General features: G+C 39.2%; 1 protein-coding gene and 2 non-coding genes across 4 annotated transcripts; 2 read left to right on the forward strand and 1 right to left on the reverse strand.

The window, feature by feature from the left end:
• Positions 1-1,970: 1,970 nt before the first annotated feature.
• On the forward strand, positions 1,971-2,053 carry TRNAL-UAA (transfer RNA leucine (anticodon UAA)). The gene has a single exon. It is a non-coding gene; the product is annotated as a tRNA-Leu (tRNA).
• A 1,703-nt stretch (positions 2,054-3,756) lies between these two features.
• Positions 3,757-3,896, forward strand: LOC147791884 (small nucleolar RNA Z247). Its single transcript, XR_015421992.1, has one exon. It is a non-coding gene; the product is annotated as a small nucleolar RNA Z247 (small nucleolar RNA).
• Positions 3,897-8,050: 4,154 nt separating this feature from the next.
• On the reverse strand, positions 8,051-11,189 carry LOC111798979 (Phototropic-responsive NPH3 family protein). Of its 2 annotated transcripts, none has more exons than XM_023682349.2 (4): positions 10,619-11,189; positions 10,388-10,457; positions 8,710-9,898; positions 8,051-8,620 (listed from the first exon to the last, which is right to left on the reverse strand). In XM_023682349.2, exons 2-4 carry the CDS (start codon positions 10,411-10,413, stop codon positions 8,057-8,059), a joined length of 1,779 nt encoding a protein of 592 aa, XP_023538117.2. In that variant the 5' UTR covers positions 10,414-10,457; positions 10,619-11,189; the 3' UTR covers positions 8,051-8,056. The 2 variants fall into 2 exon arrangements, with proteins under 2 accessions (XP_023538117.2, XP_023538116.2); XM_023682348.2 differs by having other exon boundaries at positions 8,710-9,918; positions 10,619-11,186.
• Positions 11,190-15,544: the final 4,355 nt, after the last annotated feature.

The raw sequence follows: 15,544 nt of genomic DNA on the forward strand, positions 1-15,544 counted from the left end.
CCGAGATTGGAGGTCATCCCTAAGATGAGTAAAGATAGGTCCCTAATTCATGATTGCATGTGTTTGCATTAGCATGGCCCCTATAGTGGGGTCACTTACTGAGTATTTCTTCGAAATACTCACCCCGTGTGCCATATTGTTTTTCAGGTAAAGGCAAGGCTCCCATGTATGGTTGACGGTGCATCGTGATTAGAGACTGTGGCGCGTGCATAGGATAGTTGCATATTTAAAATTCCTAGTCTTGGTTAGGATAGGGCGTTTGCATTTCATTCATTTATATTATTTAATTTGTAATCGTTTTTATCTTTTTGAACTCCAGCATGAGGTTTGAAACACGTAAGTCTGGCAGTGTTTTCCAATGTTTGAACGTATTCTGAAGTTTTAAATTTTTCCGCTAATAAAAATGAGCATTCTTAGATTTTTATTCTGCATTAGAGATGAGCATGAGACGTTAGTGGCGACTCTAGATATGTGGAAATTTAGGGTCGTTACACTTTCCCCTCTCCCCCTTCACATAACCAGGAGGGTGTGTCACATAAACCTCCTCATCCAAGCGCTTTTTTCTTTCTGCCACTCCGTTTTGCTGTGGTGTAGAGGCTGCAGTAAGTTGTCGATGTGACGTGTCACATAACCGCATGATTTCATCTATTGCTTTTTCAACATGTGCCATAAGAAACAATTCTTTTGTTGTTGCAGCTTCTGGAGCTTCAATTGCAAACAAACAACCTGTTGAGTTCTCCTTTTGTTCTACCATCTCTTCAACATATGTCATGAGAAGCAGCAGTTCAGAAGTTTCAGCAAAATGAGCTTGTGATTTCTTTCCCCTATTCTTCTTGGGACATTCATATTGAAAATGACCAAGGTCATGACAATAAAAACACTCAGACTTTTGTTAAAAGTTGGTCTCCCATGTTCTCGTCCTCTACCTTGAAATGTGTCACCACCACGATTTGTTCTCCTTGTACTGCTGTCAAGAGTGATCTTCAATGTCTGCTCTTCCACAGTATGTCTTTGCATACATTGTCCATGAACCAATAGACTGCTCTACAATTCATCAATGGTCATGATGTCCATATTGTTGGGTTCTTCAATGGAGCAAGCCACGTAAGGATTTTCTCAATAATGCTTACATCACTCATCTTTTCACAATGTAAATGCATTTTATTAGCAATGAATTAGAAATGGTGAGAGTACGAGAAAAGAAATCAGAAACAATCTCACCTTCCTTTATATGAAGGGTCTCGAAGTCCTTGTGCAGAGCTTGAAATTGTGCTCGTTTCACTTTTGTATTTCCTTGGGATTTTTTCTTCATTGAATCCCAAATTTCTTTCGAAATTTTTTTATCCAAAATAGTCGCCAAAATTAAGCGATCGATGGCCGGAAAAAGGTAGTTTTTGGCTCTTAAATCTTTCAATTTCTGATCTGCTACTCTTCTGTGCATACGAGTAATCAGCATCATGTGCTAGTTCATGCGTTAGGTCGGTGAAAGATAGGAAAAGATGAAGGTTATGAGATGAAATGCACACAACAGAAGTGGCAATAAAAAATCAAGAGAAGAATAATACATTGTGAGACGGAAAGGAGGGAGGTGGTGAGGAAAACATATCTGCCGATCCTCATCAAATGCATGGAATTTCAATATCAAAAGGGAAAAGAAGTTGTAGCTCAAAATGGTGGTGGATCTTGCGAGGGTCAATCCGATGCCCCTGCACGCGTCGTCGTCGACTCGTGGAGAAATCATGGCGGGTCTCTGCTACATATTACAAAGCAACAGGGTCGGTCGAGCTTACGCTAGCAAGCCCCGATCTTGAACACTTAACCCTGTCTCTCCCGACTATGGATGCCAAATTCAAAGAGCAACAAATTCCAAGGATGATGAAGAGGAATATGAACAACGCCCCTGCCCCTACACAATTGGAAGCTTCAACTATAGTTAATTACTGTTTGTTACTGTCCGCTAAAACAAATTAGCTGGTTTGCCCGAGTGGTTAAGGGGGAAGACTTAAGATCTTCTGCACTCAAGTGCGCGTGGGTTCGAACCCCACAGCCAGCAATTTTATTAGAGAGTTCTCATTTCTATTTATATTTATAAAAATCAATAGGATCATGGGCCCATGATTTCATATGTTGGTGGGCCAAACAAGGAGTAGGCTAAAACCCAACTCAACTTGACGGCCGGTTTAGGTAAATATTTAATGCGTTCTCCGGTTCTCCGACCGGAGAAGTCATTTTTGGGGGAGAAATTATGCGCTTTTGGGATCTATGTGCTCCTTGGTTAGAACCACTAGGGGTCCTAATGGTTTGAACTTGAGTAGGCTTTTGGGATCTATGTGCTCCTTGGTTAGAACCACTAAGGGTCCTAATGGTTTGAACTTGAGTAGGCTTTTGGGATCTATGTGCTTTTTGGTTAGAACCACTAGGGGTCCTAATGGTTTGAACTTGAGTAAGCTAAAAAAAGATATACAACCAAGAAAGACGTTAGGCAGAATATATGACCCATGCTCCTTTAAGTTCTTTAAATTCCGTGAAAAAAGATTTGAATGAATTAAGAAGTCGTGATTCGTAATAAGATTTTTATTTTATGGGTGACTAATCTGTGAATTCAATGATGGTTAAACTTGTTAAACCTAAAATAGATCATAACTGTATATACTAAAATAGTCTAAGATTTACTAGTTTATGATTTGAAGGGTTTGTTACCAAATCTATGATTTTATGGTTTGTTACCAAATCATAGATTTGGAATGTAATCTTCATTATACGCATCTATAAATACATGAGGTCGTGACCCATATAGGTCATCGTGCCATTCAATCTAACATGGTATCAGAGCCATGCCCTAAACTTAGTCGTGCCAATAAATTGGTAAATCCTCAAATCTTCAAATATCGAACAAAGAACTCCTAAAGAAAAGGAGTCAAGCCCCTCCTCGAAGGCAGTCAAAAATGACTAAGACTCCAAAGGAGTCGAGCCTCGATTAAGGGGAGGCGCACTTTGTTCGAGGGGAGGTGTTGGATGATGGAAGTCCCACATCGACTAATTTAGGGAATGATCATGGGTTTATAAGTGAGGAATGCTAACTCCATTGGTATGAGGCCTTTTGGGGAAGCCCAAAGCAAAGCCATGAGAGCTTATGCTCAAAGTGGACAATATCATACCATTGTGGAGAGTCGTGTTCGTCTAACATGGTATCAGAGCCAAGGTTTATTTTTTAAACTCCTCGCCATGTCTTCTTCCTCCTCTCCATCCACCATCTCCAACACCGTCTCAACTACCATGGCGACTTTTGGCCTTAAACAATATCCAATCCCTCTACACCATGTTGTCACAATTCGTCTAACCAAAAACAACTTCATCATATGGCGTGCCCAGCTCCTCCCCTACCTACGGAGTACGAAGCTTATGGGCTACCTCGATGGCACCAATGTTGCACCTGCCAAGCTGATCCCTTCCTCAACTGCTGCTGGTGCTGAGCTGGTCTCTAATCCGGCCTATAATCAGTGGTATGATCAGGATCAACAAGTCCTTAGCGGCCTTCTCTCCTCCATGTCTGAGGAGATTCTTCATGATGTGGTTGCCGCTACTACGTCCAAGGAGGCGTGGGATACCCTGCAGCGGATGTTTTCATCGTCAACTCGTGCTCGCACTACTCAGATTCGTGTTGAGCTTGCCACGTCCAAGAAACGAGATCAATCTGCTGCAAATTATTTTTGCAAGATCAAAGGGCTAGCCACCGAGCTGGCCGCCGCCGGCTCTGCCTTGCAGGATGATGATGTGATCGCGTATCTTCTCGCTGGTCTTGGCCCTGACTATGATCCCTTCGTCACCTCAATGACTACCAAGAGTGAAGCCCTCACCCTTGATGATGTGTTTGCACATCTAATGACGTATGAAGCTCGCCAACTACAACACCAGGCTGAACTTCAGTTAAATCTTGGATCTTCTGCCAATTATGCTAGTCGTGGTGGTCAGCAGAAGAATCGTGGGCGTAGGGATCGCGGTCGTGGTCGTTCTCAAGGTTATGCACCCTCTCGTCCTGCTGGTGATCGTCGTGGCCCTTCTGCTCGTCCTTCCTGCCAGATCTGCGGCAAAGTGGGGCATACTGCTATCCGCTGCTGGCATAGGATGGATGAGTCCTATCAAGATGAACCTTCTTCTGCTCCTCCTACGGCACTGGCGGCTACTTCCTCTTACAAGATTGACCCAAATTGGTACAGCGACACAGGCGCTACGGACCATATCACCAGTGACCTGGATCGTCTCGCTGTGCGTGAACGTTATCATGGAGGTGAACAAGTTCAAGTCGGCAATGGAGCAGGTTTGCGTGTTTTGCATACTGGTCATTCTCTAATTAATACTGCTACTCGTCCTCTTGCGTTGCGTAATATTTTGCATGTGCCTGAAATTTCCAAACATCTTCTTTCTGTTCATAAATTTTCTCGTGATAATGACGTATTTTTTGAATTCCATCCTTGGCATTTTTCTATAAAGGATCGACAGTCGAGGAAAAGTCTCCTAAATGGGAGGTGTGAATCTGGTCTTTATCCTATTAAGCCATCCGATGTCGATAATCTCAAGCACGCCTTGGTGAGCAGATCTACTACTCACGCCCAATGGCATGCTCGTCTTGGACATCCTTCATCTCAAGTAATAAAATCCATTTTGCGTCTAAATAATATTTCGTGTGCTAGTGAGTCATCTTTGTCAGTTTGTAATGCGTGTCAGTTAGCAAAGAGTCATCGATTACCATATACTAGTTTTTCCCATAGGTCTTCGTCACCTTTGGAACTTATTTTTTCGGATGTTTGGGGCCCTGCACCTCCATCTGTTGGGGGTTTTAAATATTATATTAGTTTCATTGATGATTTCAGTAAATTTTCGTGGATCTATTTGATGCATGATCGTACAGAAGCTCCTCGTATATTTTTGCAATTCCAAGCTCATGTTGAGCGCCTCCTAGATACTAAAATCAAGTGGGTTCAATCTGATTGGGGTGGGGAATATCAGAAAATTCATAACACATTTTTTCGTTCCCTTGGAATTGGTCATCGTGTTTCGTGCCCTCACACACATCAACAAAATGGGTCTGCTGAACGCAAGCATCGTCATATTGTTGAAACTGGCCTAGCCCTTCTAGCTCATGCTCATGTACCTATTAAATTTTGGGACGACGCGTTTCTTACAGCCACATATCTCATCAATCGTCTTCCTACTCGTGTCATCGATAAAAAATGCCCCTTAGAGCTTCTTTTTCATACCCCACCAAATTACTCCTTATTAAAAATTTTTGGGTGTGCCTGTTGGCCTCATCTTCGTCCTTATAACAAACAAAAGCTCTCTTTTCGATCAAAGGAATGTGTCTTTCTAGGCTACAGTTCTTCACATAAAGGGTATAAGTGTCTTGACACCGATTCTGGTCGTGTCTATATGTCTAGAGATGTCATATTTGATGAAAATGTTTTTCCATTCAAGAGAGCCTCACCTAATTCTTCCCCAATCATGCAGTCGACGCATAATGCCCCTGATTTGTGCACCTTGCATTTGGGTAATAGCAGTACTAATTTGGAGAATGATCACATGCATATGTCTGGGCCTACTAACTTTTTGGATGCAGAAAATTTGGTGTCTACATCAGCTTCGGAATTGCCGCAACAATCCTCCGCGTCGCTGCCATTCGAATCGGCGTTGGTTGTTCCGCCAATGATTGAGGCATCGGCTTCTCCGCCAGCAGATGATATTGCGCAATGCCCGGTCGAATCCTCGGCCGTTGGTCAACCAACTGCTGTAGCATCGGTTGCTCCCCTCGCAACGGCTGATACGGCCGTCCCCTCAAATGTGGATCCTGCACCTACTACTCATCCGTATGGTACTCGATTGAAGCACAATATCAAAAAACCCAAGGTGCGTACAGATGGAACAGTAACATATCTTGTAGCTCGGTCTTCTGCCTCTGAACCTACTTCACATATTACTGCTATGGAGCATCCCCTCTGGCGTCAGGCAATGAATGATGAATTTCAGGCACTTCAAAAAAATAAGACATGGCACTTAGTTCCTCCTCGTGCTGGTCTTAACGTTATTGATTGCAAATGGGTTTTCAAACTCAAACAAAAGCCAGATGGCTCTATTGATCGCTACAAAGCACGCCTGGTTGCTAAAGGTTTTAAACAGCAGTATGGCGTCGATTATGATGATACCTTTAGTCCAGTTGTTAAGCCCACTACCATTCGGCTCTTATTATCTCTTGCTATTTCTCGTGGTTGGGCTATTCGGCAGATTGATATTCAAAATGCTTTTCTTCATGGCCTTCTTAATGAAGATGTTTATATGAAGCAGCCCCCTGGATTTGTGGATTCTCAACACCCTGGTTATCTCTGCAAGCTGGATAAGTCGCTTTATGGCCTTAAACAAGCTCCGCGTGCCTGGTTTTCTCGCCTTAGCTCCAAACTATTACAGCTGGATTTTACACCTTCAAAGGCTGATGTCTCTCTTTTTATTTTTAACAAAACGGGCATTCAGATGTATATTCTCATCTACGTTGATGATATTATTATCATCAGCTCATCTTCTACGGCTACTGAGAAACTTCTTACACAGCTTCAGGATGATTTTGCCGTCAAGGATCTTGGTATTTTGAGTTATTTTCTTGGGATTGAGGTCCGCCATACTTCTAGTGGACTTATTCTGACACAACATAAATACATTCGAGATTTATTAGCCAGAACCAATATGCTCACCTCCAAAGGTGTGCCCACACCTATGCTTCCCAGTGAGAAGTTGTTATTGAATGGTGGTGAAAAGCTCTCACCTGAGGATACTACTCGCTATCGAAGTGTCGTTGGTGCTCTCCAATATTTGTCTCTGACACGTCCTGATATATCCTTCTGTGTCAACAGAGTGTGTCAGTTCATGTCCTCTCCGACTTCTATACATTGGGCGGCAGTCAAACGAATTCTCCGTTATCTACATGACACTATTGATATGGGTTTGTGTCTTACAAAGTCCAGCACTGATTTGTTGAGTGCCTTTTCAGATGCTGATTGGGCTGGGAATCCTGATGATCGTCGAAGCACTGGAGGCTATGTGATCTTCTTTGGTGGCAATCTTATCTCTTGGAGTTCGAGGAAACAATCGACAGTTTCTCGTTCTAGTACGGAAGCCGAATATAAGGCGGTTGCTGATGCCACTGCCGAATTAATTTGGATCCAAGTTCTCTTGCGTGAGCTCGGGATCTCGCAAGCGCGAGCGCCTAGCCTATGGTGTGACAACATTGGTGCCACCTACCTATCCGCCAATCCAATCTTTCATCGACGGACGAAGCATGTTGAGGTTGATTATCACTTCGTTCGTGAACGAGTATCGACTCGTCAGCTTGATGTTCGACTCATATCTTCCAAGGATCAGCTCGCCGATATCATGACAAAGCCACTGCCAGCTCCTTCTTTTAGCTATTTTAGGCGCAATCTGAACTTAGTAGTACATCGTCCAGATTGAGGGGGGGTGTTAAACCTAAAATAGATCATAACTGTATATACTAAAATAGTCTAAGATTTACTAGTTTATGATTTGAAGGGTTTGTTACCAAATCTATGATTTTATGGTTTGTTACCAAATCATAGATTTGGAATGTAATCTTCATTATACGCATCTATAAATACATGAGGTCGTGACCCATATAGGTCATCATGCCATTCAATCTAACAAAACTTACTTAATATGATGGTTAAACTTATTAAACTTACTTAATATCCCCATGTCCCTAATTTGAACGGATTATGAACAGATGAAAAGATTTGATGGGTAAAGTTTGCCCAACAATTAATCTCATCAAAGAGAAGATGTGTTTGAGTTCATACATTTCATATCTTACAATGTGTTCATGTGTTTCACTGTATCACAGAGGGAAAAGGAAGGAAAACGCCTTCAATAACCAATACCAAGCACCTTCCTTTCTTTCTCCTCCAGACAACCCCTACGTTAACTCGAAGTCGACACTTAAAACAGTGAGACGCTTTTCTTGTGTCTAGAATGACGTCGCAGCTTCAGTAGTCGACGCTTAAAACAGTGAGACGCTTTTCTTGTGTCTAGAATGACGTTGCAGCTCCACTGAAGCTCGTGGACTGGCGCTGATGCTTTCGACGATATCCGACCGAGCATCCGATGCACGTGGGAGAAGCTTGCACCCAATTCTCTGGCCAATCGTGCGAGGAGCGCTGTTGGAGTTATGTGATTTCGTAACCTTTTTCATCTCTTCCTTGATTCTACTGAACTCTTGCTCCAGTTCTCCAACTCTAGACCTCATGTTCTCCAGATCCACCTTCAAAACCTGATTCTCCCGCACGATTGTCACCCATCCGTCCCTCTGTACAATCTGCCCCGTCGTATCGACCGGGGCTGCTGCAACGGGACCTGCCAAAGCGCTCTCAGTGTCCAGGACATGAAGACAGCCAGCTAAAGCTGTTCTCAACTGCATCTGCTCAAAGAACAGCACTTGAAGAACAACTCTAAGTGGCAACCTTTCGTTTTGGGATGCATGAGCACACGCATCAATCGATAGTTTCTGGTAATCGATTACATTGCAAAGTTCTTCCCGTTCGCTCGCCGAGAGATGAGGGTGAGCCTGCACAATCGCAATATGCTTGTAATTCAAACATCGGTATAAAGTAAAATTATCACAAACTCAGAAGCCAACACTCCAACAAACTCAACCTTAAAATATATGTCGAGTGCTCGATATAGCCCATCATGTAAAGATCTTGACGAATCCGGGATCGCCTCAGCAAGGGATCTAATTTTTCGAGGTTTCACATTCACATCGGACGCAACTTCAGCCAGATAGCTATCTATCAATCTTGCTACCCTTTTCAATGGTCCAGATCCTGGTGATGCTTCGAGATCAAGCGACGCCGGAGAGAACGCTGTCACCGTAGACTGCAAAGATGTAAAATGACGGATGACTCTCTCAACGCAGTCGGTATCATACAACGTATCGGAATCTGAATACGAGGGAATCAGAAGACCATCCAGAGTTGCTAGCTCAAGCTGCATTCCTATTCTTTTCTCCAAAGAGTCCAAGCACGGTTTATCGACACCCAATATCAAGGCGACTCGAAGAAGCCCGAGCAAAAAGCGGCAAAACGACTTCCCCTTCTTTAAGGGAAGAAGTTTCTCAATAGTTTCTAAGAGAATTCTTTGATCAACAGAAGCAGGACTCAAACTAATACTTATAACTTTCATTGGTTTCCCAGCTTGTCTACCATGCCAGCGGCTCAGACCTGGCAAGTACTTTCTAGCATAGTAAATTATAGCCCCTACCAAGCTTTCAGGTCTTAACCCTCTTGCTTGCATTGCCTTGATAAGTTTCTCAAAAAGATTCACACTAAGATAAGAAACATCTTCAAACCACCAATCTGATTCCGAGCTTCGAATTCGAGCTCCCGTGTTAATTCCGTTCCATAAAATGCTTCCACCGGGGCTCTGTAAACTACCATACATCTTCATAGGCCATCCAAACAAGCTAGGATCTGTACAAGCCATTACAGAAAGAGCATCCAAACATTTTTTTAATATCTGGAGCTTTTCGACCCTGTTTAGAACGGATTCTGCATTCTGAAGAGCTACAATACAGTCTTTCCATTGGCGAAGTACGCTGTCGTGGAGGTAACTTTCGGTTTTGGAGATCAAGTTATCTTCCCCATAAACATCTGTCATTTCAAGATAGTCTGCAGCACAATACAAAGTTATAATGTTCTTCGGCGTCAACTCTACCCGGCCGTTGTAACAAAACTTTGCCACAATATAGAATGTATCAGGGCCACCAGGGAAATCTTCTAAGACTGCTTTAAATGTCTTCCTGGGGGTGTACTGATATTGTTCGTATATTTGTACCATCTTCCCACTTTTTGATATCAAAGGAAACTGCATCAGAAAGCATTTGAATCTTCTTATTCAAATGCAATAGCTTCTTGTTTTGAAACAAACACAACCAAAATTGAAGTACTTTAAGGGTTCGTTTGATAAGAATTTTATGTTTCTTAGAAAATGTAGTATAGGTTTTGTTATGATTCACGAACCTCCACAATGGTATGATATTGTCTACTTTGAGCATAAACTCTCGTGGTTTTGCTTTTGGTTCTCCCCAAAAGGCCTCATACCAATGGAGATGTAAGAATTCCTTACTTATAAACACATGATCATCTCCTTAATTAGCCAACGTGGGACTCCCTCCCAACAATCCTCAACCGTTTTAAAAAACAGAGAAGAAAAAACGAAAACATCACGAACAGGACACTATATAAATCATGGTGGATAAGAAAATGGGCAGTCTGAATACTAAAGCAAGTAAACAATTTGATATCCAGCAAAGGACCCCATGCTAATGATTTACCTTATGAAGATGAAAGTGTACGCCATCAACAGAAACAGTGATATCACTTGGCAATCCCGCACTACAGAACCTGCAAAAACCCCTTTTCCACCTCAGTTTCATGGAACAAATTTTCCTCTGATTCAGATTCATTGACATCAATATCTTAATGGGTGTTTTTACAAAATCAACTATACAGAACGATGAAGCAGACAGAACCCAGTATGAGAAATTGGAAGAGATGTAACCTACCAATTGTTTCCTTCCCTGTAGAAATTCGGAGCCATGGAGGACCCCAGTAGAAGAACAACAACTCCTATCTCTCTAAGAACCAGAATTGATCAGACCCACAAAACTCGCAACAAGCAAATCCATGTTAATAACGGAGCAAAAGCAAAAGGAAAAGCATAAACTCAGAGGGAAACAATATTCAAATTCCCAAAAGCCAACGGGCAAAAGAGAAAGAACCCCCACAGAATTGGCAATCCCAATACGCTTTTGAGCAAAAAGCCTGAAACCCATGTCCAGAAGAACAAAACATGACATCCCAATTACAGATAAAAGCTAACCCAAATGGCGAAAAGGGACAAAACCCCATAAGCTGATCTCGCAATCGCAAAAAGAATGCATGGGAACAGCAGAGGAAGAATATCAGGAGGGTTAAGGGGGAAGGGGAGACGGAAATAATAGTGGGCGGTGAGAGGAGGGGGGGGGGGGGGGGAAATGAAGTGTATTTTGGTTCACGCTTTTTGTCGAACACCTTGTGGGCTGCTTTTCCAGGCGGGAAAGCATTATTGGCGGCCATTGACGCGTCGCGTGGGAGAGCGTAATTTGGGAGTGAAAGTGAAGGGAGGGATTTTGTTTATATATTTTTTGCATTAATTTTGATGATTGAGGATAATGATAAGAGTGGTTGGATGGGAGGGCAGTGGGGCCGTTCATCACTCACAATGATCTGCGGAAGCCTCCACATCACTGCAACTCAAAATCAAGACTTCAGTTCTCGTCGCCCCTTTTCAAAATTTTCAACTCACAACCTCTTTATAACTTTTTCATTTTTAATTAATAATTATTCAATTTTTAAAATATTTAATAAATAGTCTTGATTTATTAAATATTTTAAAAATTGAAAATACTTCAATAGTGTTTGAAAAATACTATTGAGTTTTAAAAATTTTCATTAATATATAATTTAAAATATCTATGAAATTTTAAACTTGGTATTAGCAGTAAATATATTATTTTTTATTTTAAAAAAGAATTTTAAGGTATTTTTGAAATTTTTAAAAAAGTTTGAGGGTATTAATGAAGCCTTTGTAAATTTAATGGTGTTTTTGAAATACTTTTAAATTTTAAGGGTATTTTTTAATCATTTTTAAAAGTTCAAGGGTATTTTTTAAATAAAATATTAATAATTTTCATAGAGACATTTTTTAAAAATTTTTGAATTTTTTAAAAAAATTTAAAAATATTTTTTTAGATTTTTTAAAATTTGAAAATGTGAAGATATTTTTATTAATTTAGTAATTTTAAAAAAATATCAAATAAATTGAAGATTTATTAAATATAAAATTAAAAATAATATATTAGGCAACCTAAAAAAAATTCAAGTTTTGTGTGAATTTAATATTTTAATTTTCCAAAAAAATATAAATATAGTCTTCAAATATTTTCGAATTTAAATTTACAAATCTTAGACATCAAATTAAAATGTTACCTATTAAACACTTTTAAAACTCACTATTATTAAAAAAAAAAATAAAAATAAATAAATAAATAAATAAAAGTGGGAATATTAATTAATTATGTTATGGTTTAATTTTTTGTTAATGGGCAATATCTTTCGGCTTTCCCCTCCACTTCAAGCCCATTCTTTTTCACTTTAGTATTATTAATTATTCAAATAAATAAACACTTTTAAAGTGTCCAATATTTGTATTAAATTACCAATTTCATCTATGGAGGTTGGACCCAACTTAATTTCCGTATCTTACTTTAATTATACCTCAAAATTAATATCAAAGTCAAATTTCACCATCATTTTCCTACTTTTTCAATCAATTTAATTATAATACGATACAATATTTTAGTCAGATACAAGATATTACACCACTTTATCGATTTCTACCACTCGTCCTTTGTCAGCTTGTCGAGTGAGTGTGTCGCTCGCTCTTACTTGATTCTAATAGTTGACTAAATTCCTTCGTCCTTCTATATTTATTGATTAGAATGAATCACTCAAATCTCTTAGCATTCGTTTTATTTTATTTATTTATTTATTTTTATGGAAATCTTAGATATTGTAACGGCCCACATCCACCGCTACCGGATATTGTTCTCTTTTGGCTTTCCCTTTTAGGCTTTAAAATGGGTCTGCAGGGAAAGGTTTCCACACTCTTATAAATTCTAGTTTGTTCTCCTCCCAACTAATGTGGGACATCACAAAAGTCATTGTGTTCACCTACCATATCGAGGAAACAAGCGAAAAATTTTGGCAACAACCCATCAATCTAATAATAATGATGGGCTTGGCTCGAGAAAATTGTTGAATAAATAGTTTCATGATTCTACGACTAGATGAACTTAGTTACTCGACTCGAAGAATTTTAATTGTGCACACATAACTAGATGAACTAGCTCATACAAAGCGGGTTTTAATTGACTCAAACAATTTTTCATTTTGATTTTGAAAATAATATAAATCATACCATCGTTATTACATGATTGAATTAATAAAAATATCCTTTTTTACTTTATAGTATATCTAAAAAAAACTCTTAAACTTTTAAAAGATGGAATAATACACTTAAATAAAAAAATTAAAAAAATAACTTTAAATTTATATTAAAAAATGTTATTTTTTTAAATTTTGAATACGTCGAAAGCTATCTAATATAAAATTAAAAATTTAAGAATATATATATTATTCTTAAAATTCAAGAACGTGTTCGTTCATGAACTTATTACATATTTTTAAAATTTAAAGACATATTATACGTTATTATAAAGTTTGAAAGTTTAGGAACTTATTTTAAATTATAAGAACTTATTACACTTAATCATATAGTTTAGACTTAAACTTTGACCGGCTATATCCGGTGCCCGTGGTCCCCACTTATATTCTTTAATAGCATAGATTATTATTATTATTATTATTATTATTATTATTATTATTATTATTATTATTATTATTATTATTAGAAACAAAATGACGTAGTTCGCTTAAAGTATATAAGAGTTTACTCGGCCGGATTCATTTTCTTATTTACAATTTCTAAAAAATAAAATTATTTATAATGCTTTCTTTCTTGTTTTGTGTTTTTAGAAATGTTTCCAAAATTGTATAAAAATTTTAGAAATAATAAAATCAAATCTTTTTCTAGCTTTTTCCATAACATAAATAAAAATATTATTTTATCATTTTGTTACATAATAAATATAACACATGAAAGTTCCATTTTAGATAATTTGAAAAATTTGAAGGAAAATTGACATTGGTGATTGAAAATGAATAGTTTAAAAAATGAAATATTTTACTCTCTCTCTCTATTATTTATTATATTCACTCCAATTAAATGTATTTGAATTTAATTAGAAAATGAGTGTGTGTGAGAGAGGAAGAATTAACTTATTTCACGCCACTTGTGAAGAAAATTAATGGGATTCACAAAAAATTTACCCAAACGCCATTAGACTTTTAAAAATATTTATTCCATAGCCTCTACACTAGAACTAGTGGTCGACCGTGCAATATCTCCTTGCCCGTATTTAAAAATACTTAGTAAGTGTAACGCTACAAAAACGTCGGTCAAAGTCGGAGAGACAAAATGGGTATTTTGCCCCTCAACCCATTATAGGGGTTTTGAGGATTTTCCACGTAGTACCTGCAAAAGAGAAAAGTGTGACAAAGAAGGTTGAGAGAAAATGTGAGAAGGAAAAAGTAAATCGTTGGAGAATCACCAACGAAATTCATCCTCTACCGAGACTTACTCTCTAGAGCTTCTTCTTGGAGAGAAGAAAGACTCATGTTGTTGAGGTTCCATCTTCCGTCAAGATCCGAGAGAAATCTGCAAGGAAAGATCTCGAACATTACTCTTCTGCTATGTTAAAGAAAGACTCGTTTGGAAATAGAGTGTTAAAGTATGATATTTTCATCTAGGGAAGATCCACCACTGATTTCGTGAAGAAATCAGACGAAACATTGAGACCTGAGAATCTTTCCAAGAACGGTAAGGATATTATCGGACCTCTTTCTGACGCTCATAACTCGTCGTATGATTAAGTAAAAATCAAGAAAATATATTGGCATGTAGGTTGTAGTATGATCTAAAACTTTGTTGAAGAAGTCATTACGGTTTGGATTAAGAATCGAAAGATAGAAAAATGAGAAGAACATCGGAAAACTAATCGAAAACCTCGTTTTTCTGCTAGGAAGAGAGAGAAGGTGACGGCGCGCCACGTGTCAACCGACAAGAGGTCCCCATGCGCCAATAACCACCGAACACGTGTCGAACGTCGCCTGGAGAAACGCGGCTCCAGCCTTCCAGCGACATGCGTCTGCGGCCACGCAACCCGACTCATGTTCCTCAGCTGACCCAGTACCCGCGCGACGAAACGAATTGCGGCAACCCTCGGTCCACTCGAACCGAACCGACAACCTGCGACCGTAGAAAAATGTGCGCGCGTGACACTCGCACGTGGAACCTGCAAGTGAGCTCGTCCCGGCGCGTGGAAGCCCATGTAAGCCCGATTTCGTCCCGTTCAACTCCTGTTTTCCCTATTTTTCTCCTGAATCCAATCCTAACTCTATTTTATATGAAATAGGATCTAATTGAGGAAAAATTGGTACTTTTGGACACGCTAATTGTGTGAAACACTAACGTAAGGGCACGCATCATCCAGGTAAGTCACCACATGGAACTTTAGGAAGAAATACTTGTAGGAGTCGCTTGGTTATGCATGCATGCTAGTTCAATTACCTTAGGTGGTAGCTTTCCATGTTTGAATGTAGGTAATTTGTTTGTTAAGATTATAGATGTATTATGTGAAGTATTTTGGGAATTATCTGAGTGTAGCAACTATGATTTAAGCTTCCGCTTTATGTATATATGTTTAATTCATGCTAAAAGGAGGATGGGAACTTGTGAACTCTGCGCTCCGGGAGTTGATGGATGTTAT

Source organism: Cucurbita pepo, chromosome 7 (assembly GCF_057944985.1).
Source record: "Cucurbita pepo subsp. pepo isolate OVF chromosome 7, ASM5794498v1, whole genome shotgun sequence".
Taxonomy (NCBI): domain Eukaryota; kingdom Viridiplantae; phylum Streptophyta; class Magnoliopsida; order Cucurbitales; family Cucurbitaceae; genus Cucurbita; species Cucurbita pepo.